The following is a 27,568-nucleotide window of genomic DNA, read 5'->3' as shown; positions in this document are numbered from 1 at the left end:
GTAGATAATGTTTCGACTTAAATTCGTATACATTGGTTCATTCTCCAACCTTTAGAACGATAATAATGATATGTAAATTTCGGTAACCCATAATAATGAAGAATGTAGAGGCTACGATTTGCTGAAGAATGTTCCTGGCTTATATGAAAGTTGTGGTCGGCCACTTTTTACTATAAAAGTTTAGGTGAAGTGCCAAATCATGTCCATTGGAAATTAGTGACTCCCATCAAATCCAGTTGAACCCGCAACAAAGCGCGGGCACACTGCCTAGTTTTTACTAAACGTAAGCTTATTGCAGTCAACAGTATTAGGTGCCTGCTTATTCATGCACGATTATGTGTGCAAAGAAAGATCATCTTTGGATATGGAAGAGTAGGTACGCCTTCAAGTTTCAGGCACAAGTCGTGTTCATACATTGAACTGAGACGCACTGTGAAAAATAGCCTTCTATAATGATTTGCATTGCAACCCCAGCATTCTTGGATTTCGAGAAGCATCTTTGAATCCGATTCTTTGTCATCAAAACTTAATTATCAACGGCAGGGGATTATGGATCGTATCTACTCTGTTTTGGGGAGAAAGATTTTACACAAAAACACACTGTTAGCGTGATTAGTGTAATAGCATGGTTAAAGGAGGAAATCACGCCCGTGATTTCCTCCGTGATTTGTGGGAGTGGGCTAAGTTGTTTAGTTTATATATAGATTACAAATCAAGTGTAATATAATCATCTTAGATACAACTTAAGTTGGTATCAGAGCCTTTTTTGGAGCTCTGTTTTTCCTGGGTTTCCACTGCGTTTTTTGCGTGGAACTGCACCTTCTTCATTTTGGCGCAGACGACGTCCTCTACCCTTCATTGGTGGCCATGCGTCAGCTAATCCAGTGAGCAAAACCGTGTTTTCATAGGGAAGCCATCATCGTTCATTGTACCCGCTTCCCACTGCTCCTTCAAGCCGTCACTGCCCCTTCAAGCCATCCGAGCTCCTTCAAGCCGTGATCATCACTGCTGCTCAGCACCTCCGCGACCCGCCCGCCACTGCTACTCGGTCTCCAGCCTCTGCCCCACAAGCACAGGGACATAAATACAACATTGTCCGGCATCAAGCTTCATTGTCGACGTCGGAGAAAAGTTTTTTGTTTTTCTATCCCTTGAAGCCCGTGACCCGCCCGTCGCTGCTCGGAACCACCGCGACCCGTCTGCCGCTGCTCGGAACCTCGGCGACCGACCCACCACTGCTCGGAACCTCGGCGAACGACGACAGCCCCGGCGAACGACGACAACCCCGTCCTTTCTGAAGTCGAACCCGCCGTCGGTGTCATACCCGAAGACGTGGGCTCTCGTCCCAGTGCCGCCGCCATTGACCCCTAAAACTCCAGTGAAAAAGAAGAGGGGCGCGACGGAGAAAAACATTTCGGCGAAAATCCGACCTAGAATCAACCTAACCCGACCCGGAGACCCGGATTCGACCCGACCCGAGACCCGAATTCTATTATCTTGGTTGTCAGTGTAGGTACACCGACAGTGCCGGTGCACCCAAGACAGGTTCAACTTCGTTTTTATCCTATTGTGTTTCCGCTGCATCAATCCTGATTTTTCTTTTTCAATGGTTTTTGGAGACGACACAGAGAGTTCTCCCATTCAATTCGTCCATGAACCAGATATTTATGGTCTGGTTGGACATGATCATAACACAGCAGGAGGAGCAATACCTATCGCATCCATTGGTATGGTTTTAAATATTTCTAACTTTGTTGGTTTTGATACATGGATTATTGATTCTGGTGCATCTGATTATATGACTTATGACAAATCTTATTTTACCGTATTGTCTCCTCCACCAGTACCCTATGTTACTAATGCTAATGGTGAGGCATTTCCCGTATTAGGGAAATGGTCAGTTCGTATTACGCCCACAATAGAGCTTCACAATGTGCTTTATGTACCTGCTTTATCTCATCATCTGATACCTGTTCCCCAATTGAACACTGACGTTAAGTGTTTTGTGACATTTTTTCCTATGTATGTGATATTTCAGAATCTTCTCACCTGGGAGTTAATTGGTTGGGGACTTGGGGTATCTGAGGGGCCGGTTGTTTCATCTGGATCAGACATATGCGGGGGAGAAACCAGGGGCACAGTCTCGAACCTCTTTACTCTCCACTTCTGATAAGCTAAGTGAAGTTTGGTTATAGCATCGTCGCTTAGGGCATCCATATTTTAGTGTTATGAAAAAATCTATGCCTACTTTGTTTATTAATGTGGATGAGTCCCTTTTACGTTGTGAGACATGTGTTTTGGGAAAAAGTCATCGATCTACATATTCCCCTAGTACTTCTAATAGACGTTCTCTTCCTTTTGAATTAATTAATTCTGATGTTTGGGGACCCTCCAAAGAGTCTACTGTGTCAGGGATGCGGTATTATGTGTCATTTATTGATGACTGCACCCGTCTTTCATGGGTTGTTCTCCTCAAAACTAAAGATGAGGTTTTTCCGGCTTTTCAAGCCTTCTATACTACTGTTCAAACACAATATAATGCCACAATTAGAGTTCTTCGGTCTGATAATGGAGGGGAATATGTTCATCATGTCTTTCAGGAGTTCTTTAACACGCACGAAATTGTTCATCAAACAACGTGTCCTTACACACCTGAGCAGAATGGAGTTTCTGAAAGGAAAAATCGTCATTTACTTGATATGGCTCGGTGTATTCTTTTTAGTGCCCATATGCCTAAGTACCTTTGGGGTGATGCTGTCATCACTTCCGCCCATTTCATTAATCGTCTTCCCTCTCGTGTCCTTCAGGGAAAAGTTTCATATGAGGTACTTGCATCTCATGTATCATTACCCTCTTTTCATAATCTTCATGCCCATGTTTTCGGTTGTGTTGCTTTTGTCCATCTTCCAAAATATCAACGGTCTAAATTGGATGCACAGGCAGTTAAATGTGTGTTTGTTGGGTATGGAGGACATCAGAAAGGGTACCGGTGCTATCATCCACCTACCAGGAAGTACTATGTCACTATGGATGTTACTTTCTTTGAGGACACGAGCTATTTTACCTCTTCCGATACTGCTTTTCAGGGAGAGAATTCATATTTTGAAGACATGTATCATGGAGAGGGGGAGACAAGTAAGCCAATAGATATGGTGAGCGGTTCAATTGAGATTACCAATGTGTCAGCTACACAGGCACCACCGGATGATTCCGGGTCTCCAGTCACTCCAGACATTCAAGTACCAGAAGATGACAACACAACTGCCCCTCATATCTCCCGTACTAAAGATTCTACACCTGACCAATACTCTCCTGGTACAGAAGATCACTCATCTGAGGTTAGTCATCCTATTGGGGCTAATAGTAGTGAAGTTAATAGTAAACAATATGTCTTACCAAATAGGTCTACTCGGGGTCAGCCAACAAAAAAGTATGAACCCACCCTTCAGGCTAAAGCTAAGTATCCAGTGGCAAATTTTATGTCTACCAAAAGGTTGTCTAAGTCATATGCATCATTTATGAATCAAATATCTACTGTATGAGTACCTAACAAAGTGCAGGATGCATTGGGAGATCCAAAATGGAGGAAAGCCATAGAAGAAGAGATGGAAGCATTACAAAAGAACAATACTTAGGAACTTGTATCTCCACCACATGGCAAGAAGACTGTGGGATGTCGTTGGGTGTTTACAGTGAAGCATAATCCAGATGGGTCAGTGAGCCGGTATAAAGCACGTCTAGTAGCAAAAGGGTTCATCCAGACATATGGCATAGACTATGATGAGACATTTGCACCTGTTGCAAAGATAAACACTATTCGGGTATTGCTCTCTGTTGCTGCTAGCTTAAACTGGCCACTTAGACAGTTTGATGTTAAGAATGCATTCCTTCATGGAGAACTTACGGAGGAAGTGTACATGGATCTTCTGCCTGGATATGTGGCCGCTTCTCCAAGTAACTTTGTTTGCAGATTGAGAAAGTCTCTATATGGTCTTAAACAGTCACCTCGTGCTTGGTTTGGAAGATTCTCACAATTCATGAGGAAAATTGTCTACAAACAGAGTAATTCAGACCATGCATTATTTCCCAGACATCAACAAGGGAAGGTAACAGCCCTAATTATATATGTTGATGATATGGTAGTTACTGGGAATGATACTATTGAGGTGGATAGGTTACAGAAACAGCTAGCCACAGAGTTTGAGATGAAGGACCTAGGTACACTCAAGTACTTCTTGGGCATTGAGGTAGCCCGGGGAAGTGATGGTATCTATCAGTGTCAAAGGAAGTATCTTCTTGATCTACTAACAGAGACAGGTATGTTAGATTGCACTCCCATTGATACTCCTATTTAGCAGAACCATCGGTTAGCAGAATATCCATATCAAGTTCCTACTGACAAACCTCGTTATCAAAGGCTAGTTGGACGCCTTATTTATTTATCACATACCAGACCAGATGTTGCATATGCAGTAAGTGTAGTGAGTCAGTTCATGCATAATCCCAGTGTGGACCACATGGATGCTGTAGTAAGGATTTTGAGGTACTTGAAGTCAGCTCCACGGAGAGGAATAATGTTCTCTAATCATAATAATATCCTTGAATTTTGTGGCTTCACATATGCAGACTTGGCTGGAAATATTACATATCGGAGATCCACATCAGGATACTTTACATTTGTTTGGGGTAATCTTGTTACATGGAAGAGTAAGAAACAAAACGTGGTAGCTCGATCTAGTGCTGAGACAGAATACAGGGGTATGGGCTCAAGGAGTATGCGAAATGTTATGGCTTAGAAATTTGCTACAAGATTTAGGCATTAAGCCTAAGTGTGCTATGCAGCTGTACTGTGACAATAAGGCGGCTATTGATATTTCACAATAACCCTGTGCAACATGATCGTACAAAACATGTGGAGGTTGATCATCACTTTATAAAGGATAAGCTAGATGCGAAGATCATTAGTTTTCATTTTGTTCCTACAGAAGAGCAACTTGCCGATATGCTCACAAAATGAGTGTCTAAGAAGATTTTTTATGACTCACTTAGCAAGTTGGGCATGGTTGATGTGTATGCGCCAACTTGAGAGTGAGTGTTAGCGTGATTAATGTAATAGCCCGTGATTTCCTCCGTAATTTGTGGGAGTGAGCTAAGTTGTTTAGCTTATATATAGATTACAAATCAAATCAATTGTAATATAATCATCTTATATACAATTTGAGTCGCACACCTCGTTCAATCTCTTCTATTAATAAAACAATGTTATCTGTCACAGCTGGTTCAGGTTTCATCATTAATATTGCATTGTTTGCAAATTCTCGTACACAAACATACTTATAGATCGAAGATTTCTGAGTCTGATAGAACTTAAAAGTTATAAATTAAGGGAGTGGAAGCGAGAACAAGTGTTATAAATATATAATAAACATGCACCTTGTATGGGAATGGTTCATCGTATGAGTTGTGTATGGCTGTACGGGACCAGACACGATCATCAGTACGTGATGATCTTGCATGGTTTCTTTTACAAATTTCTTCAAATTCGTGAATTCAAGATTACCTCAACGGAAATGCGTGAGTGAGTGGTGAAAATTATAAGTACGATGGAAACTTAAATATTGATCGATTCAATACGAGCCTTGGTGTAATGGTGTCAAACAATAAAATCCCATGCAAACTTAAACAGTAAACTCGAGACAGTTACGATAATTTGTTCTACCTAAAATTGATGACTTGACTCGTGCTAATTCTCTCAAGTTTAAGTAATGTAAGTGACGTTTAGATATGTACGTAAAAATTAGAAGAAAAAAAACCCAAAACACGGAATAATTATAATATGAGATTATGTGATACTTTACAGTCTTTACTTGACTACGTTACGCTCTACATGTAAGAACACAAGTGTTTATCAAGTCATATTGATCTACACCCTACCGTGTCAAACTTTGATGTATAATCGAATTACAGTTAAACTATTTTCACTAGAAATTAGACAACACGCAATTTTATCAACATATGGAAGTTGCTCACAAGTTGTATTAGTACCAACTACCAAGCAGTGGCGGAACCAGGAATCTGAAATGGATAGGGCTGGTGATAAATCAAAAAAAATTGTAAAAGAAAACTAGATAGCTAAAGAATTTTTTTAAAATGTTGTGACTGAAGAAAGAGATGGAGAAAATGGAGAAAGAACAAGAAAATTTTCTTATACTTATAGAAAAGAAAAATATTGTAAGATTTTTTAGAATACTGAAAAGATATTGTGAGATAAAAAGAAGAATGAGAATGTGAGAAGAAAAATAAAAAAAAAAGATTGAGAGAGAACCAAAAAAGAAACAAGAAAAATAATGAAAAAAAGGAAAAAATGTGGGTTTGGTGTGAGATTCGAACTGACATTAGCCCAGTATTACTCAGGCTACTTAATCAACTGAACAACTTTACTACATGTGCATTTTGTAATATAGAAGTATAAATAACAAATTATTTTTCGGGTAGGCTATAGTCAGACCAGTCCGCCCCACAGTTCGGCCCCTACTACCAAGTATATATTGAATTAACATATTATAGGAGGATAGGAAGATAATTTATTTATATATTATGATGGCACCTAACCTAACAACGAAATCAATAATAATCAAAATCAATTTGCAGTAGAAGTTGCTCAACGTATCAGCCGAAATATATTGGGTCTGACGCCTCTGATCTTCTCCGATTCGAACCATCACCCCAAACTGGATTCCCAAACATAAACCACTATTGTTTAATCCCCAAAACCAACGGCTTCGATCAAATCCTCCTTGTGAACACCATTGCCTATAAAAGCTTGAAAACCCCACGAAATATTTCATTGCCATTTGCTCGGAGACATCAAGGAAAACTTAGCTTTCTCTTTCTTGTTGCCATTAATTGCGAGGTTGTTGTCGTTCTCCGACGTGGCATTGCCGTCGGTGAGATATATGATCTGAAGGTCATCGTCAATATTATCATCATGGTGCAATGTATGAGCTTGGGGTCTGTTATGGTGCTGGCGGGTCTAGCGGCTTTCATGGTTGTCCTGCCGTTAATGCTGCCGCCGTTGCCTCCTCCTCCACTGATGCTCTTGTTCTTTCCGGTCGGGATTATGGCCGCACTCATGTTTCTGGCTTTCTCTCCTGCCGATGACGTCATTATTTCGCATTCTTAATTTATAAAAGAAGACTGGATCAAAATCCATATCTGATGAAGATTCGATTGGATTCTGCTGCAATTGGGATTTGGGACGTGTTGGAGATATATATATATATATATATATATATATATATATATATATATATTCCGTACGTGATATAGCAATCGTCTAATTTGTTACTAAATACTAGTGACTTAATTAGTGATGAATTAACAGTACGTGGTGATATTTTCATCTCTCGTATTAAAGGCATACCAATGCTAATTTGAAAATAGAAATTAACCAAGAACTTTGCAATATTCTTGAATGAGATTTATACATATTTTTCGTTTTTACTATTCAATTTATTCATCTTCAATGGCAGCTTATCATGGATGTCCTCATCATTTTCTGCTAATTTGAATCCTATGTGGGTGTGTTTGATCTGTTGGTCATTTTCGTTTCTTCTCATAATTAACTACGAAAATTAGAGATTTGATTTCTGGAAATCTATAATTAAGAGATCGACACAAGTGTGCATTACATACGTACTATTCTACAGGTGATGTGCTGATTGTGCTCTACGGAGGACTAGCTTAATTAACATTAATTATCTTCTCTTTTCCTTCCATAATCCCCAAGTAATTTATCCACGTTCAGGGAATCAGGACATTGGTGTTAGAAATAGCACATGCACTTCATTCATTTGAATATCGTGTAAATATGTTATTCACTTCATTTGATGAAACTTTGAACTAATGATGAGTGTAAACAAATAACATCACAGTTTTTTTTATAGAACCTAGTGGTTTCCTTCAAATAACATCACATTTAAAAAAATATGGACTACAATTAAATTCCAAACCTTAAAAATGCTTACACTAATGCATTGCAAAAATTTAAAACATCAATTTACAAAATACAACCAGAGAACCGAAAGCCAAAGCAAGCTTTGGAGCATTGATTATCAGAGCCACCGAGTGTACGTTGTGGCCTCTCTTCCGGTTCCGGAGAGGACAATCCAGAAGGTGTCGGGCTCGGAGAGGAGATCGGAGTGTCAGGCTTGGCAGCTTGGCTGATCATGATTGCGACCTTCTGTCCGGCATCACAATATATGACCAGGAGCACCACAAAGAAAGTAATACTGGCCAGGCCTTTCCAGCGTGATTGTATCATAGCCGGAACTATAAGCTGTGATGACTAGGGGGGAGCTGAAGTTGCAGGATTAATTGAAATTTGAAACCTTACTCAGTAACTTGAACCACATATATTGTGGTTTTTCTTATTGTATGAACTATGAAAAGAAAAGACTATCACCTACGTGAAATTGTTTTAAGTAAGACCACTGGTTGTAATCAACATGTATTACCCAACCATCCGGGTGAAATTGTTTATAAACAACATCAGCACCAGCGTCCGCATCACCACCCGAACAAGCACCGCACTGAGCCATCGCCACCAAAACGGACTAGGATGCTGCTTTTGAAAGTCATAGAAATGAGAGGAAACAACCGAACAGAGCCAAGAAAAACTAAGAAATTGTGAGTAAAATTAATGTTGAGCAGCCATATACAATACTAAAAAATAGTAAATTCCCAGATGGAATTTGATAGTATATCCTGGTAGTAATATCGAATATCGGTATATGGAGAGAGAGAGAGAGAGAGAGAGAGAGAGAGAGAGAGAGAGAGAGAGAGAGTTGCTCTACCTAACTATTAAAACTAGGAACCAGATCGATCTTAGGATGACTAGCGGTTTGGAAATCCTAGCACTTGTCTAGGAATCCGAATATGTATCCCCAATTTTATTTCCTAACTCTATACAGACTCTATACCAGTGTTCTAAATATCGGGATATATCGGGAATATATCGGCAATATATCGGTGATATTTAGAAACCGATAGGATAAATGCCATATCGCCTTAATATATCGGTCAACTCAAAATATCGGGTCAACATGCGATATATCGGTGGATTTTTTTGTTTGACTTTTTTTTCGGTGGACTTTTTTTTGGTGGACTTTTTTTTTCGTTGACTTTTTTTTTTCGGAGACTTTTTTTTTCGATGATTTTTTTCGATAATTTTTTTTTCGTTGACTTTTTTTTGGTGACTTTTTTTCTTGTTACTTTTTTTTCGGTGATTTTTTTTTAAGGAGGCGATGTCGTTTTGAGGAATTTCAACGCAAATAGACATAATATGATTTATGAAGATGATTTTCTCTCAGAAGATGAGGACGAAGATAATGGAGAAGATGATTTTGACTTTGATTCTGATGATGAGAGTTTATAATGCATGAATGCATAATCAATATCTCAATCTATCTTTTGTGCACCTATTTTTGTTCAATTAGTACTTAGTAGTTAATATTATTTGGTATATTTTGAATATTTTGAAGTATATGTTTATAAATATATTAAATTTAAATTAAAAATTAACAAAAACGATAAATCCGATATAATCCGATATATCTCGATATATCCCCGTTATATCCTTATTTTTCAAAACCGATACGATGCCGATAACCGATATTTAGACCATTGCTCTATACTGGTTCTTATGGGAATGGACTCTGAATGTTTATAGGATTAGTGTCTGCTTCCTGTCATAGCTATGTTCTAGTGTAATTAGGAATACCATCTACATTCACCTTATAGAGGAATCAACACGTACTCGGAGATTTCTTGAATTTCAATCAGCAGAGAGGCCTTTATTGCAAAACAACTTTGTAGCCCTGCTGCTTCTTGTTCAACCTTGTATTGAATTGTCTCAAGACAATGGGCAAAGGCAAGACTAAGGCCATAAGCCGTCAACGCCACTTCACTACTACTGAAGATCTACTTCTTGACAGTACCTCTACCTTTGGGAAGCCAGAAGCTGAACGTTGTGAAGCCGATGAAGTAGAATTTGCAGAGGGGTCAGAAGACGAGGTGTCGAGTGAAGAAGTATCTGAAAATATGAAGAGCAAAGGTGTTGAAGGCATTATTGAGATCCATAATCCTAATTTGGTAAAGCAGAAGAAGGCGCTGAAAGCTATCTAAGAAGTGAAGTGCAGAACAAGTTGTGATGCTGTAAACACAAAATGAAAATTCCAGTTTTTCTTTTGCATTAGATTTTTTAAGTTTCTGATTGGAGTCTAACTATTTGCTTTTATATGCGGAAGGTCATTTAGATTAACTGCAACCAGAAATATAACTGGTTGTGATTAAAACTGTTGGTTACACGAAGAGGCTAACTTGAACAAAAACACATCCTAGAAGATTTACTATTTGAGTTACACGAACAGAAAGGCTGCAAGTTAACAAACGAATGCCAATAGTTTTCTCTGCAATTTTAACATTACCGCCCTGATTTATAATGATTCGACATTACTGCTAGTGAAAGAAAACCATCCAAAACAAAACACAAAATTAAAGCATCAAATGGCATAGACAACGGGATATCATCCATTCGTGTTCATATCCATGAAAGCTTTTCACTGGACGCACATCCTGGCATTTATAATTGTACATCTATTCCAAATCATATGGCTACAACATTGATGACTCCAATGTAATTCAGTTAGTAGACTACGGCATAGAAATGATAGCATCTCAAATAGTAATAGGAAGCTTCTACATCACAAACAAAACCGTGGCCCCATATATATGCAGCCTATAGTAAAACTTTCTCGGACTCCTTCACAATTCGTTGTCAATGATATCCCGCATCATCTGTAATGGGATGAGCCCTTCAGTCCGGATGGCATCTTTACTGGGGTCTGGACTAATGAAGAGCAATGTTGGCAATCCCCGTACCTGGTCAAAAGGGTTATAGGAGGTGTTCATTTCTTTAAGTATATCCTAGTCCACTTGTTTTATTGATGTCTACAAATAGTTTGACATATATCACCAAATCTAGGTCACTTCATACTTAAATCTATTTTATCAAGATCATTCTGATTAATTAAACAGACAGGTATGATGCAGAAGTGATGTATAGTTGAATCTAGTTACAAAGATTCAACTCATATTACTAGAGGCCAAAAATTCATATAAAAAGTGCAGCTCAAAAAGTAGGCTTTGGGAGTACAATCAGTACATGAGACGATGAGGGAACGGTGACAAATATAAACGTAAAAACAAAAAGAACTTTACTTACCTGCATGTCACGTGCAAATTCATACTCATCGTCAGTATCAACCTTAACGACTTTTACATTGCTCTCATACTCCACAGCAAGCTGTTTTCAAAATTCAAATCTAATTGTTACAACTGAATAAGTGAATATCATGTTTAGTTAGGTTTAAACCCAAAAGTCTAATCTACTAGCAGCATGAAACCCTTACAACGCACTTCAATACTGCATAAACTCATGTCTATCTGAACTTGGAAAGTCATCATATAAATAGTGCAAGATCAGGGAAAAATCAACCAAAGTGAAAAACCACTTGGAAATAACAAATCTGCTTTAGACAACCAGATTAGTAACAACTTGCTAACAAAATCCCGTGCTCGAAATATTAATCAATCATATAAAGATGTTTACAAATTGTAGAAAATGTGCATCAAGAGTAGCAGTTCAAAAAAACATTATCATATCCCATGTCCATTAACCAAGCCGGGCAAGAGCTATTAGGTATTTGAAACTTCACTGGCATCATCACTTCCTATGGTTTTCTGACAAGATAATCTAAATCTGAGCACACTGGTATAGGTTCCAGATTAAAATCCATACTAAGGCCACTGTTCTCTCAACAAGAACAGCAAACATAGGAACAATTCCTATGGTTGCATCCAAAATCCAGATTCAATTTGATCAACTTGAAAGTCCAACTAATGCTGATCTTATTCACATAAATTAATGGTACCAATATTCAAAACAAAGGGACTCAGTATCATTACACTATCTTTTTGAGAAAAAAAAAAGTGGAGATATGGAAAGTGTTTGTGGGTCAATCAGATAATCTGATTCTCACTCATAACTGGTCAAGCTATATGCAAAATTTCAACACAATGATAACTCTATCGTTGACAGAACATAACCAGCATAACGTGATATTCAAATGTCAAAAGACAAAAATTAGTAATTTATGAGAGATAGCTAATGCAAAACTGCAAAGTTTTTCACACATTCCGTTGCAGATTTTTAGTTTGGTTATAATTCTAGTCCCGTAGATTACCGTTATATGCAAAAATTTGTATGGAGCTTACCATTTCAAGTTCTTGAGCCATCAAAATACAGGGTCCACACCATGTAGCAAAGAAATCCACAACAAGCGGTACATTTCTGTCTCCTTTCACCAGTTCTTGGACCTCCTGAGCTGAAATCTTTTCCTGCTCTCCAAGCAAGAAAGTCGTAAGCCCAAGATTATAGTTCAAGTAAGATGCTCTAATAAGGCATTAACTGAAATATTAAAGGAGGTACAATAGAACTCTAAATCCAAACTTGATCAAGTCACAAGAAAATCTACTTCCCTGAGTCCCTTCTATCCCTATAGACGATCCTATCAATAATATCTGTTTCTCTCGTTCTCCAACACAAACCCATAAAGAGTATTTGCAAATACAAACCACCCATAAAACAATTTCCATCTTCATGTAGCAAAAACACATGAATTAGAGAGAAAAGTCCAATAACATAACTAGAAAAAAGCAAATTCAAATATTAAATTGCAATGACGAAAGTGAATCAGCTAATGTAGGGAAGGCATACCACAAGATAGTCTTGTCTGACATGTTTACCATGAGGGGGTCTACAAAGCACCTTTCTTGGCGTTGTTGAGAGTGAAGACGGCGAGTTCTTAGAAAAGAGTGAGTTTTGGTGATGGGTTTTCAAGGAGAAGAAAGAAACAGCTGGTGGGCTTTGGAATGATAAGAGCACCGGAGAGTGGCTATGGGTGTTGGAGCTGAAGCTATGAGAATGGATATGGGGGGATGTCTGTGCGTGGAGGAGAGCCATGTTTCGTCAGGTCAGAACCAAAGAGTGAGCTTACTGTGTTGTCTGTGTATCTGCTCCGTTTGAGATTTAAGACTTGGGGTTTATCCATTATATATCTCTTGATTCTCCGTAAAAAAGCTTTGGTATTTTCCGACTGTAGAAACATTGGCCTCTTCAGTCTTCATCCCCTTGGTAAAAGAAACTTTATTGAAAAATGTTAATATGGCAAAAAGTGAAAAACATCAGAGAAAAACCCGGAGAGAACCCTAGAGAGCGAAAAAAAAAGAGCGAGAGAGTAACCCCTTCGGCGGCACACCCTTGTGGTGGCGTCGTCGGCGATCTCAAACGAGCTAGAGAGACCTAGTATCTAAGGGTGGTTCGCTATGGAATAAACTCGGTCTAAGTGAAGGTTGTGGGGTGGTTTTGCTATTCAAACGGTGAGTAGCTGACTCGTAACAGGCTCGTTGTAATATTTGAGTCACTTGTTTGATTATAGAAAAAAATAGTTAAATACAGTATATCATCTGTGAGTTCTTTACCACATAAATTGAGACGTGTTTTCAAGCACAACATATCTTTGTTGAAGTCATTAACCATTTTGTAGTCAAGTAAGCGGATTTCATTTCACTGGACAGTTAATTCTAGGAGCAAAGTGTCATGAATGTTCCCAAAACGTCCCTTTAGGACATCCCACAGTTCATTGGATGTTTTCAACTGAAGGTACTCCCATATCAAGCTTAGATCAATATGCTGCCTCAAGAACATTAGGGCATTGACTTTGGTTTTTGCCGATGGTTCATCGTTTTTGTCGGTGGGATCCAAATGGTGGTTGTGTAGTCCTTTCCCATAAACGTGGTTTCAACATTAGAAACTCAACGATGGTACTCAATTTCTTCTGAGTCAAAAAAATGGCAAATTCGGGTTGAGTTTGGTCAGCCATCTAAAAAAACAAGAGGAATTGTGTATTAATCTCCAAAAGTGTGAATTGGATTTCGAGACCAAATTTCATGGCGGTCACATATTTTCTTTCGATGCTTTTGTGAAATCACTTTATCACATAATTGATTTTGAAAATTTTTATAGAATGCATGGATTTTCATTTTAATAGCAAATACAAAAATATATAGGTCATGCTAGAATAATATATTGATAGCAAATAAAACCAACAGAACATGCATAGTAATAATCCTTAAGCGCGTCATTTTTCCCTCTATTCGCACCCTCGTTGCTTCGCTCGCCATCCCGAAACTTCCATAGAAATCTCGATTTCTTCCTCAGTGATCTATTCCATTGGGAAACCTAGTATACAACGACATCAACCTAATCCTCTCCCTTCTTTCTTTTTGTTTGCGTTGCAGAACCCTGGTGGCGCAAGAACCAAACAATCCTTTGCTCGATTGATGCAGTGAGTAGGAGAGAAACGAAAAATTTTGGTTGGGTCATCTCAATCGATCGTGAAGGTAGGGACTTGCTCTGTGTTTGATTGATTAATTCTGGGTTCTGTATATGATTTCATTTTCGACTGAAGTTTGGGTTCTTGCTTTGTGATTGTTTTCGGATTGAAATGTGAAGGCCTCTTTAATCAATTTCGTCGGCCAGCGAGAGACAGAGAAAAACGAGTGATAGCGGAGAGAGATGGGAGCAATTCTAATGATTTTATTGGCGATCTCATAGGGCAAGAGAACAAGTGAGGTTTGTTTACTTCTCCTAAGTTTCTGATTTAATCTCATCAGACTGACAATTTCTCTTAATTGTAAATTTGATTGTCTTCGTTCAGTTTGTGAATCTCTCTCTCTCTCTCTCTCTCTCTCTCTCTCTCTCTCTCTCAATGAAGTAGGCCGAGCGTGATTTTCGTTTCTGTCTTTGTTGCTGTGCAAATGGAGCAGGAAATCAAAGCTGAATTATCCATTTCTCTTCCTCAATCATCTTTATCCAGTATGTTTAGTTATGCTAAGTTTTTTATTCTTGGTTTTGACTCGATTCCAATTGGTGTTTTGATCTTTTTGCATGTGGCTAAGTTTTTTTCTGGGTTGCTATGGCAGCTCAAAGCTTTCGTTACTTTTCATATATATTTCCTTTACAGCTTTATAATTTAGAGAATTGAAAGAATTCCAATTCAATTGATTAGAAATGGGATCATGGGGTTTAGTATTTTTTTTCCCAACTCAAACCTCTTTTTTTGTTAATCACTAATCGATTGGGTTTAGTTTATTATTATAAACTAATTAGATGCTCTGAGTCTGGGTGTGTAATAGACTCTGAATGATGAGCCAGTTGGGAAATTGGCGAGAGAAGCTTAAAGATTAACATTTGATGAGCGACCAAAGTTTCATTATAGTTGAACAATACTATATATCTTATTATAAATAATATCTGTAAAGTAATTAAGCATTTTGTTTCTTACAAAATATCCATTATGCAGCTTTAGATTTCCATAGTGATAAACTCCGTGTCAGTTGGGGTATGTGTCTAAATTACAGTGAAGATCAACGGCCACCGTGTAAGTCTATAGCACACATGTTTCTCAAGTTTTGATTATAAGTGTGTAGTTCATATTTTGGCGGTTGGTGGCTTCTATTGTTTTCTATGCTTGCTTCTTCTGCTAATACTCTGGGTTCATGTTAAGGAAGAAGAAACAATTGGCGGCAACTCCCTTTCCTTTTTCAATCATAAAAGTATAACCTCAATCTATTTGGTGTCATTTACTCAATCCTCTATAGCTTCTGGATATTCAAAGAAGTAGCAAGCTGCAAACCATAAAAAATAGCCCATGCATGCTTTAGTTTAGATTAACTTCATCAATTTGGACACATTTGAAGATCATTTAACCTCTCATTCCAAAAGTATAGAACAAAAGCCAGTTTTGATAGTGTTCATTTAAACCATGCTTTTGTATATCAGGTTTTTAACAAAGTGACTGCTATGAAGTTACAAATCATGAGGTACAACTCATTCTCAACATGAACCAATTACGCCTTTTTTTTTGGATTTGTTGTTTTGGGGGTATGAAATAAGTTGCTCTTTGAAACGACCAATGTGGCTTATTTGGCAAAAAAATTGTTACTCATTTGAATTCATTATTCATGTTGAGTACCTTACTTTAACAATTGATGGCTTCGAGTCTATTTGAAAGGATCATGGACCTATAATTAGTATCAAAATATCAGTTTTGTTATATAAATAGAGACAATACTAAACTGACTTCAGTTATTTCTTCTGAACTTGAGAAAATTTTCAGTTGTAATAGTTATATAAATAGAGATGTGATACCTTTTTTCCACTTATACTGGTTTTTGACTGAATGAAACTTGCATTTGAAGGGCTTGCTGGATTGGAAGAGAGCATTGAAGAGGATTAACTTAAAATGTATGCTTACTGGGAGATTTGGTTTGGGAGAAGAATGTTAAATGTCGGGCACCTGCAAGGTCTTGCTTCATGTATGCTATAAATTACTTATATGATGTGTACAGTTTTAAGAAAAATCATTGTTTGATTTATGTGTAGCCACCTTCATGGTTAATTTTCACTCTCAAGCTGGAACAAATTCAATCATCTAACTCTCATTTTACATTTTTCAATCATCTTCAATTCCATATTAAGTTTTCTAATCCCTGGGTTTGGTCATTCTCGGTGGTTTTATGACCTGTGATTTGGTCATTGAAGGTTTGTAATTATTTTCATAGTTAAAGTTTCATATTGTTGTTTCTCTCTTTTTATGTTTTGCTAAATTGAGTTTGAATTTTGATTTCATGTGGTTAGCGAGAAGCAAATGTTTGGGTCTAATAGAACTAAGGCATGATTGATCTTCACCACTTCTTCCTCTACCATCTATCAAGGTTAGTCAATCTCTTAACTGTTATGATTATGTGGTCAATGACTATGAAAAACAACATCTATCTTTAACTTCTGCTATGATTTCTTTCACATAACTATTAGGAAAAATATATATATATATATATATATATATATTCTTCCATCCAAAATTGAGGTAGACTTGATCTTTGTTTTGCTGCGTAGATTTTTCCAATTAATGAAGTTTTGCAAAGAGTGAAATCGTTGATATCCATAACATATGAAATACTGATATATGAAGGACTGATAATATGGTACTTCTGTAACAGTTGAAGTTTGTGCGATGGGTTAAATACAAATAGAGTGATAGGAATAAAGGGCTTCCATGTTGTTCTTCTATTTTGTTTGGACAATTTCAATTGGCCTTGGTTTTCTTTTCTTTAGAAATATGCTTATATTTGTTTTAGAATTAATTTTTATTTATCAATTTAACCACAGAATCCTTATTTGAAAGGATATATACGCAGATATGTTTTGTGAAGTGAGATGGTGTTGTTAAGTGAAGTGAGTTAGTATTATGAAATTTGATGGGTCAAACTTTGAGTTTCGTTTTTCTATAGTTGTTCTCGGTGATAAACTAGAATGGCAAGGTTGAAAAACTATAAATGATTTCAACATCAATATAACCAGTGCATTCTTATCAAGATTGATCGAGTTAGAAGTGCGTTCTATATTCTAATTCAATACTTCATTGATGTTTTTGTGGTTGGATTTCACTTTTGGTTCTGAAAAAATTTGAGGCTCTATTATGTTTTAATGGAAAGAGCAGTCAGGTTGTTATTGAGTTCTGTCATGGTTCTGTTTATGTAGGTTATTAAGGTTCTTGGTCATGTATTTCTAGACTCAAGGTTTGTAATTTTGTTGATGACCTGGGTTTCTTTTACAATGCCAATTTCCTTTTGTTGGTACAAAATTTAGTCAAATTTGTTCATTCTCGATGTCAGTGAGAACAGTTTCAGTTATGGTATTTGATCGCATGAGCAATTCCATATTTTCATTTTCATTTCATTCTTTTTGGTTCTGATTTAGTGAAAATTAATCAGGTGTTAGGTGTATACTTATTTAATGGTGGGGTTTCATTTTTCATTTTTGATGAGAAGTGTTTTTTTTTGTTTTTTTTTTTCTGAGGTGTGCTTTTATTTCCTTTCTCCTCTTTTTATACAAAGGAGCATCTATGGTTTGGTGGATTTTGGCTGTAACTATTTTGATTACTAGGTTGTGGTTTGAAATTTTATTGTTTATATTGGCAAATTGTAGGGCTCATAGTTAGAGGTCGAGCTTTGAAGTTCTCTTTTGAATTTCACATTTCAACATACAGTTTTAAAGCTATTATGGGTTGCATACACTCTTGCAAGTAGGTTTATTAAACAAAGCATAATTGAGCAAGTAAAGCCTTACATTTTATTGTTTGGTCGTTGGAGAATATACTCTACATTTAGGCTTCATCATTTAGCCCGCGGATCTAAAAAGCCAGTGGAGGCCCGCAAGCCCGATGGGCTTTTACCTGGCCCGGCCCGCGAGAAAACCCGCAAAATCCCGCTTCCGTGGGTAGAGGGCCGGGCTTAATTTAGAGATGTGAAACCCAACCATGTTCGTGGGCATGACCCGCCAAAAGCCCATAGGTCCGGCCCGCCAAAAAATAAAATATTATACATATATCAATTATGTCTTTTTTGGTAAGAATTATACATAAAATATTATATATGTTAATAATACTAGATTTAAAATTTTATATTACTTTATATTATAACTTTATACTAGATTTAAAATAAAATTGTAGCATTATTAAACAATTATATGAAGTATCAGAAGTATACTTCTCGGGATTAATCGACACCAGCTGATGTTATCAGTACTAACATTTAGGGACCCTGTTAAAACTTCATCTAATTCGAATCTCGTCTGACCGTCAGAATTTCTGGTAAATCAAAAACACCACTAATATGTCCTAAGAGATGACCCATTACAGGATGCGAACGTCGAAAGCCGTTTGCATATATGAAACCATCTAATTTTTGTCACCGATTAGCGCGGTCGCACCGAAAAAACTCATTTGACAAAGTCTTAGTCAATGGGGTTTTAATATCTCAAAATGCCTTTTTTTTGTTGACTGTAGGTACAGACACTCAAACTATGTCCAAAATGGACAAAATTTTTACGGATCCCTAAATATATATACATATCACATCTGCTGGTGTTGATTGACCGTATTTAGAACCGGAGTTGTCGATCGCCGAACTGTCCACTAATGTATCATAACTTTTATACTAGGTTTAAAATAAAACTATTGCAGTATGAAGTGACTATATGAAGTAAACTTCTCGGGATTAATCGACACTAGCCGATGTGATCGGTACTTATATTTAGTGACTCTGTAAAAATTTCATCCGATTCAAATCTCATTTCACCGTCGGAATTTCCGGTAAACCGAAAACACCACTAATATGCCCTAAAGGAGGACCCATTACAAAGATATGAACGCCGAAAGTCGTTTGGATATCTGAAATCACTTAATTTTTGTTACCTATTATGCGCGTCGCACTGAGAAAACTCATTTGACAAAGACCCGGTAAATGGGGTTTCAATATGTCAAAACGCCTCTTTTTTTTTTGTTGGCTGTAAGTACGAACGGTCAAACCATGTCCAAAATGGACGAAATTTTTATGGGTTTCCTAATTATATATATCGATCACATCTGCTAGTGTCGATTTACCATATTTCGAACTAGAGTTGTCAATCGCCTAAGTGTTCACTAATGTATCATAACCTTTATATTAGGTTTATAATAAAACTATCGCATTATGAAGCGACTATATGAATGAAACTTTTCGGGATCAATCGACACCAGCCGATGTAATCGGTATATATATTTAGTGACCCTGTTAAAATTTCATCCAATTCGGACATCATTTAACCATCAGAATTTCCGGTAAATCAAAAACACCACTAATATGGCCTAAGGGAGACCTATTACCAAGATGCGAGTATCGAAAGCCGTTTACATATCTAAAATAACCTATTTTTTGTCACCGATTGATTGAGGAAACCCATTTCGCAAAGTCTCGGCCAATGGGGGTTTTAGTATATCAAAACGCCTCTTTTTTTGTTGACCGTATGTACGGACGGTCAAACAATGTCTAAAACGAATGAAATTTTTACAGGGTCTCTAAATATATATACTGATCACATCTGCGTGTGTCAATCGACCATATCTCGAACTGGATTTGTCGATTGCCTAAGTGTCCACTAATGTATCATAACTTTTATATTAGGTTTAGAATAAGACTATCACATTACGAAGTGATTATATGAAAGAAACTTCTCGGGATCAATCGACACCAGCCGATGTGATACAAATCCTTAAATAAGAGTTTTTTTTATAATACAAGCTCGCAAGATCCGGCCCGTTGCGCGCTTTACTTGGGCGGGTTTTTGGATTTTTATATTTGTGAAAATGGCATGCCCGACCCGTCACTTATTTAAATTTACTAAGACCCAGCCCGGGCCCGCAACTCATGGACCGGGTTGGGCCGAGGCCTACTCTACATGTGTATGATTATTTGAATTTTGACAAGTAAATGCTTATTAGGTCAAAATTAAAACTTGATTACCGAAGGATGCCAATTTAAACTTCTAATGGCATTATTTTCAGTTAATGCAGTTGAGTAAATGCTACTAAAAGAGAGCTAACACAGAGGAATGCCAATCCAAGATTATTGTGAGCAACATGACCAGCCATATCCTTACTTGATCAAGTTTCTCATTTTTGTTAACTTAATTTCAAAGTTCCATTGCAACATCAACACTAATGCTTAAATTTTTCTATTTATGTAGATATTATAGAGTAGAAGTTGTGAAATGATGTTGAGCATTAGAATGCAACTGTCATCAAGATTGTAGGGACAGGATTTTGCAACATATGAAAGTTTGTATCTCAAGTTTGGTTCCATATCGTAAATGCAATAAAGAATGGTATACAATATATTGAAGTTGTTTATTTCACGACTTCTTTTTCTTTTCACAAACTCGCAGTAAAGTGCGGGCAAGCTATCTAGTTTAAAAATAATTAACACATAGTAAAAAAGGCAGTAACCAAGCTTTCATAATTACTATTTAATTTACTGAAACACTAAAAGCAAATGGTTATTATAAATTATCAAGTAATATTGAGAAAACTAACCTTACTTTACCAGAAATGGTAAAAAAATCCTCTTTTTGTTTTTTTTTTCAAGTCTGGTCGGTTTCTGCTTCAACACGGGTCCGAATCTGGATCTGGATCTGTTGCAAATAGGGTCGGAATCCGCTACAAAACGTCGGGATCTCCAAATCATAGATGACGTCAAGGCTGCATCGTCGGAGATCGAGATGGCATATGCAGTCACGCCGCTCTGTGGTGGAGGAGCACCACGGGAGGAGATTGTCGTGGAAGGAGAAATCGTCGGGTGCAGATCGGGTCGAGTTGTCGTCGGGCTTGAAAGGAAGCGATGTAGGAAGAGAGTGGGCCGATCTCACCGAGCTGTGTCGTCGCAAGGACTGAGCGCGGCGATCTGGGTCTCTTGGGACTTGCCTCGCCGATCGGGGTCAACCGGAATGATGCTGCTGGTGGTGCAGCCGAGCAAGCCAGGTAGCTGCTGCTAGCGGCGCCGGAAAAAAAAACTAGGGTTTTATGTTCTTTTTTTTTGTGCTAAAAACTCAGAATAGAGATAAATGGTTGAGGACGTGTAAAAGTAAAACTGAAGTAGTCTACTCGTATTATTACAAAACCCCTTTATATAGAAGAAATACTACATGAGAATGTATCAATCAGTTTAATGATAATAAACGCTAATTGATTAGTTACTTGATTTAGATACGTAAATATTAAAACTAATTGCTTAATTACCTCAGTCAATTACTTTGACCAAAAAACACTAATAAGGTAATGATGTTTTTCCTTTAACAAAATAGAGTTTATATTTACAACTCTATTGCTTTGAGTTTGAATTCAATCACAACTTCTCCCAAATGCATTTTAAATCGAGCCATATTTTTCGTGCGGGCAATCAAGCTGCTGATAGTCTTGCTAATTTTGTGCTTCTTCATATGGTTTCACCTAGTGGAATTCAGTTCCAGATTTACTGGTGAGTCACTGTAATAGAGATCAATTAGATTTTCTTAATTTTCGATTTCGTTAATTGTTTCTTTGACACAACCCGAACCTTATTCAAATCCTCACAGTTTTAGCCCTTATCATGTACTCATATCGAGAGTCATTTTAAGTGGACACTTAAAATGTTGACTTTTAATTTGTATGCTATTTGTGAAAACTTCCTTCACGAAAGTTGTTGAGCTCGACGATATGACTTCGTAGACATGCGGCACGTTTAAAACGGTTATCGTAGGTAAGAGTTGTTAGCAACTACTATTAAGTGTCAAATTTAAATTAAAGTTTGTACAAATGCAATATTGTAATTTCACATTAGCACTCCAAATCTTTAAATTCTCCTTCCTTCTCTCTCGGCCGCACGCTTTCCTTTTTTCTTTTCTTCTCATCTAAAAGAAAAACGAAAGGGATAAGGGGGGAGCTGAACTGCGTCGGATCTTTTCCAAACCCAGTCTTACTGCCGCTACCACTCCGGCTGATGTATAATTCCTTTTGATTTCACCATGTGCTTAATTACTTTCTAGTAATTTAGGGTCGGGGTGTCTCATTTGGTATCAGAGCCAGGTTCTTAGATTCATGGAATTGATTGGTGGTGTTCGACGTTGGGAGCTACCGACAAGTTACTTTTCCTTGCTTATTCATAATATCAAGGTCAAGTTCAGATCAACAACTACCGCATCTGATTGAAAGTTGTTGTTCTTTCAAGCATTCTTATTTTCTCTTTATTCGATTACTATGTGTTGGTTGATTGTTCTTGATTAGCATAGGTGAGTTGATTTTGCTAATTATTTCTGGGTTCATCGGGAAGCTTGCGAGGGATGAAAATATTAGAAAGAACGATTAAGAGATAAGCAGCGGAAATTTTCGAAGAACTTTACTTTACTATTGAATAGAATATAACAATTACTTGACAACACATGATCAAAAGTAATATATTTTCAAAAATAAAATTACTTCACACTTGAAGAACACAGTCAAAGCTACGAAAGACTTTGTTGCCACGAAGGATGATAACGCCACGGGAGTTGTTGAAGCCACAAAGGTCTTGAAATGCCACAAATGACTTGAAGCCACTGAGGTCTTCAATGAAGCCACGAAGGTCTCTTGCCACTAAGGACTGATATAGAGTATCTCTCCGACTACGCTAGATCTCACCAAAAGCTGAAAACAAATTTTCTCTCTTCCTTATTTTCTTTCAGTGTATTTGGTGCCAAACCCTAGCACTCTAATACCTATATATACAAGCCGTGTATCCTTTTCTAAACCCTAGATGCGGATGACAACTCACACATAATCACCTCTCTAAAACCGAAATTATCTAGACGGGAATATCCCTTATTTGAATTACAAAACCGTAGATAAGAAAAGGAATTCATTTCTAATGAAATCAAACTTCCTTATTTAAAACAAATACTAACCAACACCCATCTCTTTTTATCTCTTAATAAATCTAAAAGATATATTTGAAAATACCCTTCCAAGTATATTATATATCTAACAATATAAAGATGAGTTATATAGACGGAAATCCCAACCTAATAGGCAAGAGACCGTCTGTAATGAAGCTTTCCTAGTCGGACTAGGAAACTTCAATTTCTTCAACTTTGGCCGGCTGGATCTTCCTTTTGTCGCATGCTAGGAAATATTTGAACTCCATAAACTCATGGAGGCCAATATATCTTCAAGGGAGAATCAAGTTGGGTAGTTTCTGAGATTTGTAATATCCAATCTGTACTTTTGGTGACTATGCTTCTCGATTTAGGAATTGTGATTTAGTTTTCCTGTTAAGCCTTTCCCTTTGTGTCATGGAAATTGAATTTGACGGAGCCTTAAAGAATCTGGTGTTGGAGCAGACCTGGTCACCTTATGTGGTAGTGGAGCTAGCTCTTTAGCTCATCTTTGACCATTCTTAGAGTTTGTTGAGTACTATTGTTTCATTTAGTTTGATATTTTGATGTTTATATTAGCTGCTGATTCAATTGTTAAACTTGTGGTGTTAGTACCTGAATTGTACAAATTGGAAGAGTTGTTTTGGGTGGTGGTAAGTGTTAACATAGTAAGAGTGTATGGAGAGGTCTTTGGCCGATTGAACTATGGAAACTCATTCAAATTGCGTTAGTGCTGAAGTGAGATGAACGGTTGCTAGCAGGATGTATTGATCAAAGAATGATCCTTAGATCTGTGTGCTTTCTGTTTGGTGTTTGCAGAGTTGTTATGTGTTTTGATTTATGATGATGCTATCTAGAATCTGTAGAGGTTAATTATATATGCTCCATCCGAAATCCCGTGTCCATCATACTGTGATGAAGATTACTAATATATGCATATATTGGCAGAATTAAGTACACTTATTTATTTTTGCAAGATATTATGTCGAATGAATCTCATGTTCTGTAATTTAATAGCTATTTGTAGTTTTAATGTTGCTTCACGTTTCCCCCAGTATTGCATAGTAGATTCTGTTTTGTGTCGGACTTCTTGTTGGCGGTTTCTGTTGGGGGATTAATGTGTACTATAACAATTACATGAGCTGCATGAGAATGCTAAACATGGAGGCTTGAAGCTGATAGCCTAGGTGTCCTGAGGCTGTGATTTTATCTCTTACTTGGCTATTATTTTAGGTTATTTTTGTTTCTATCAATAGTGTCATGTTTGTTAATCTTGTAACTTATCTATATATCCTTTTAACTGTGAGTGAGTAATTAAGCCAACTAATTCCTCTAATATGCTGCACATTGTTTATGAGAGCCATTTGCGCAGAAAATTGCCTATTTCTAAACTTTTATGATGCAGCATATAGACTATAGGACTTCTATCTAGCTAGTAAAAATGTAACATTGCGGATCACTTTTCAGTCTTGCGTGGACTGATACAAGATTGGAAATACAATTTGGATACTATGCTGGGATCACTTGACAGCAATACCGTATGGCCTATATAGCATGGATACGGGAAAAACTGGGTATGTCCGTATCGTACCCGTGTCGGATACGGGTACAGTCCGGATACGCCATATATACGTATTCATGAATGAAAAAACGTATCCTAACTATGTAGTGTAAAGTTAACTCAGCGGATACGGTCCGGATACAATTTGGATACGTTTTAGGATACTATTGTCATTTTAAAGTTGATAAAACTTAAATTGCTAAATGTATAAGCCGGAGATTCTCTTTCGTTCCTTCGAAGGAGACTGAGGGAGGTGAACCCAGACGAAATCATCTATACCTTCCCTCGCAACTCTTGGATTCCGAGCAAAACCCCATATTTTTCTCTCCCTCTCTCTCTCTCTCTCTCTCTCTATTCCCATCACTGGAAAAAGGTATGACTCATATCTTCAGTAGTTTGATTAAGTTTTCCTTTGATTAGTGTGCTCTGCTTTTCTTTGTATAAATCTCTCACTTATTTCTGCACTGTTTTGTATTTAGTTTGACATTGATGAATTGATTAAGAACTAGCAAGAATCACCCAATTAGGGACCTACTGATCGTATTGGGTTGTCTCTCTTTTCATTGTTTTGGACTGTTGATCTGAATTTAGTTATGTGGACTTGTTTTTGGTGATATTTTTGATCCAGTAATGACTGTTGTCATTACTTGAACTTCAACTCAAGCTGAGCCAGGTTTGGTCTTAATCGATTTTTTCTGTTCCAAGTTTTGGTGATTCTCAGTGTTTTCAATTGCTCGTACAAAAACTGTAGCACTAATTCTCTACATGATATCGGAAGAGTGGCTATATGTTTTTCTGATATACTTCTGTTTTCTCCTTCTATGGTTTTCTTGCTTAGTAGGTTGTTGTATTGCTTGGTTTTAGATTAGGTTATCGAGATTGAGTTGTATGATTCCCATTTTACCAATTACAGCAAGGAAAGTAAAAATTGGTCAATAAGAGGCAAATTCTCTTTTCAGCTTGGATGTTTGAATGTTATGTGATATTGGTCCTCTTATCTTCATGCGGTGTTTGAAAACCAGTTGATGGTTGTGTATAAACTATCTTCCATCCTTTTTTTTTTTTTGCAGAAAAAGAAATAAAATGTTATTAATTGAAGAATGAATTTTGAATTTTGGTCAGAGCAAACCTACTCTTTGATATGCCTCCCAATTAAAAGTAAGGGAGTAACATTTCTCCAGAAACTTGCTGATGTCTTGTCTTTGCTATAGGACTTGCTTTAAGAGGGCAAATAATTCTTTGAAATCTGCATTTTCAAATATATTGGAACCCTGCATTGCATTGTATTAAGTGATGCTTCTTTTAAAAGGCACTTAACTGGATTGCTGCACTCGTTGTTTACAATTGTCTCTATGCCTCTCACACGCGCACACACACAACTCGATTAATGGGATATTGATGGAATTTAGGTGCTCTAAATTTCTAATTGCATGTTTTTGATCAAATTCTAGAATTTATTATATTATTTTACAAAACGTATCCAAAACGCTACATACTAGAAAAAAACGTATCCCCGTATCATGTCGTATCTGTATCCGTGTCCCGTACCCGTACTGGTGCATCATAGCTATGGCTTGAGAGTTTTACTGTTTTAGTCTTTGTTTCATCTTATGCGAATTCTTCTCTGAGTTCTAGTGGAAATATGGGTGGAGGGGATGAACATAAATGCTGATAAAATGCGGAGTTCTTGGTGAGGACCAGAGCTACTGATCCCATCATTCAAGTATTTGCAAGTATTGGTAGCAACCTCAAATTATCTTTTAGTTTATTGGTATATATGATTCTCTTGTGGGAAGTATGCTTCATGTGATACTTGTTGACACAACTCTTTCCATTTAGAATAAGGAAAGTATATGGTCTCATTGAAAGAAAATTTGAAAGAGTGCATAAGTGGAAAGATTGAAAATCAAGGCCTTCTAATTATACTTACACAGCCTTGCCACTTCTCTGATACTTCCAGTTAGAATTTGGGTTTGTTTTAGTTATATTGGGTTCCGAAACCACAAGTGAACCCATTCTTCTTTTGATGATTAAGCTAATCCCTGATTTAATTGCTTATGTCTCTGATTTAATTACTCATTGTATGTTGGTTTGTGTGTACTGTAATCTAATCGTTCTCCAATCTAATGGGTTCAGTTAGTTAGAACCAAACTTCATTTTTTTTTCTTTCTTTTCTTAAAAGGAAGGTTTAGAGTGAGAATCTGTGTAGGTGGTATGATATGCCTGTTAATTAGATATATATTGCTTTCATTGAGTTTATCAACTCATATATCTACCATTTCAAATTGCCTTGTATCAGAGATCACCTGTGTTTGATAAATTCTATGGAATGATGATGAGAGTGGGTTCTAAGTAATGAAATAGATAAGGGTTATATCTGATCTATATAATTAGATGATAGACATGCCCATACGGTAAGTTATCTATCTTATGGCATTATACTCGGTTTATGTCCTGTGGTTAGTATGAATGGGATCTTGGATATTTTCTTTGGTCATATTTATTCTATTTATGTTATACGGTTGGGAATCATATTTGATATTATTTTAGTTTATTTTCTT

General features: G+C 37.0%; 1 protein-coding gene and 1 long non-coding RNA gene across 8 annotated transcripts; one reads left to right on the top strand and one right to left on the bottom strand.

The window, feature by feature from the left end:
- Positions 1 to 10,619: 10,619 nt before the first annotated feature.
- On the bottom strand, positions 10,620 to 13,125 carry LOC126802829 (thioredoxin-like protein CITRX, chloroplastic). Of its 2 annotated transcripts, XM_050530538.1 has the most exons (4): positions 12,839 to 13,125; positions 12,337 to 12,459; positions 11,285 to 11,365; positions 10,622 to 10,941 (listed from the first exon to the last, which is right to left on the bottom strand). In XM_050530538.1, the coding sequence occupies exons 1-4, from the start codon at positions 13,082 to 13,084 to the stop codon at positions 10,825 to 10,827; spliced, it is 567 nt and encodes a 188-aa protein (XP_050386495.1). In that variant the 5' UTR covers positions 13,085 to 13,125; the 3' UTR covers positions 10,622 to 10,824. The 2 variants fall into 2 exon arrangements, with proteins under 2 accessions (XP_050386496.1, XP_050386495.1); XM_050530539.1 differs by lacking the exon at positions 11,285 to 11,365 and having other exon boundaries at positions 10,620 to 10,941.
- Positions 13,126 to 14,290: 1,165 nt separating this feature from the next.
- LOC126802372 (uncharacterized) lies at positions 14,291 to 21,673 on the top strand. Of its 6 annotated transcripts, XR_007672948.1 has the most exons (8): positions 14,291 to 14,523; positions 14,636 to 14,755; positions 14,898 to 14,998; positions 15,486 to 15,563; positions 15,965 to 16,005; positions 16,384 to 16,500; positions 16,823 to 16,899; positions 20,568 to 21,673. It is a non-coding gene; the product is annotated as an uncharacterized LOC126802372 (long non-coding RNA). The 6 variants fall into 6 exon arrangements; XR_007672949.1 differs by lacking the exon at positions 15,486 to 15,563 and having other exon boundaries at positions 14,901 to 14,998; XR_007672947.1 differs by lacking the exon at positions 15,486 to 15,563 and having other exon boundaries at positions 16,384 to 16,488.
- Positions 21,674 to 27,568: the final 5,895 nt, after the last annotated feature.

The sequence above is a fragment of the Argentina anserina genome, chromosome 7, assembly GCF_933775445.1.
Source record: "Argentina anserina chromosome 7, drPotAnse1.1, whole genome shotgun sequence".
Lineage (NCBI taxonomy): Eukaryota > Viridiplantae > Streptophyta > Magnoliopsida > Rosales > Rosaceae > Argentina > Argentina anserina.
Note: the sequence above shows the minus strand (reverse complement) of the source record. Positions and strands in the feature narration are given on the sequence as shown.

Coding starts and splice junctions, on each gene's coding strand:
- LOC126802829 (XM_050530538.1), bottom strand. CDS start 13,084: ATGGCTCTCCTCCACGCACAGACATCCCCCCATATCCATTCTCATAGC. Junction 12,460..12,838: donor TCAGACAAGACTATCTTGTG/GTATGCCTTCCC, acceptor CTTGGAGAGCAG/GAAAAGATTTCAGCTCAGGA. Junction 10,942..11,284: donor AATTTGCACGTGACATGCAG/GTAAGTAAAGTT, acceptor CCTTTTGACCAG/GTACGGGGATTGCCAACATT.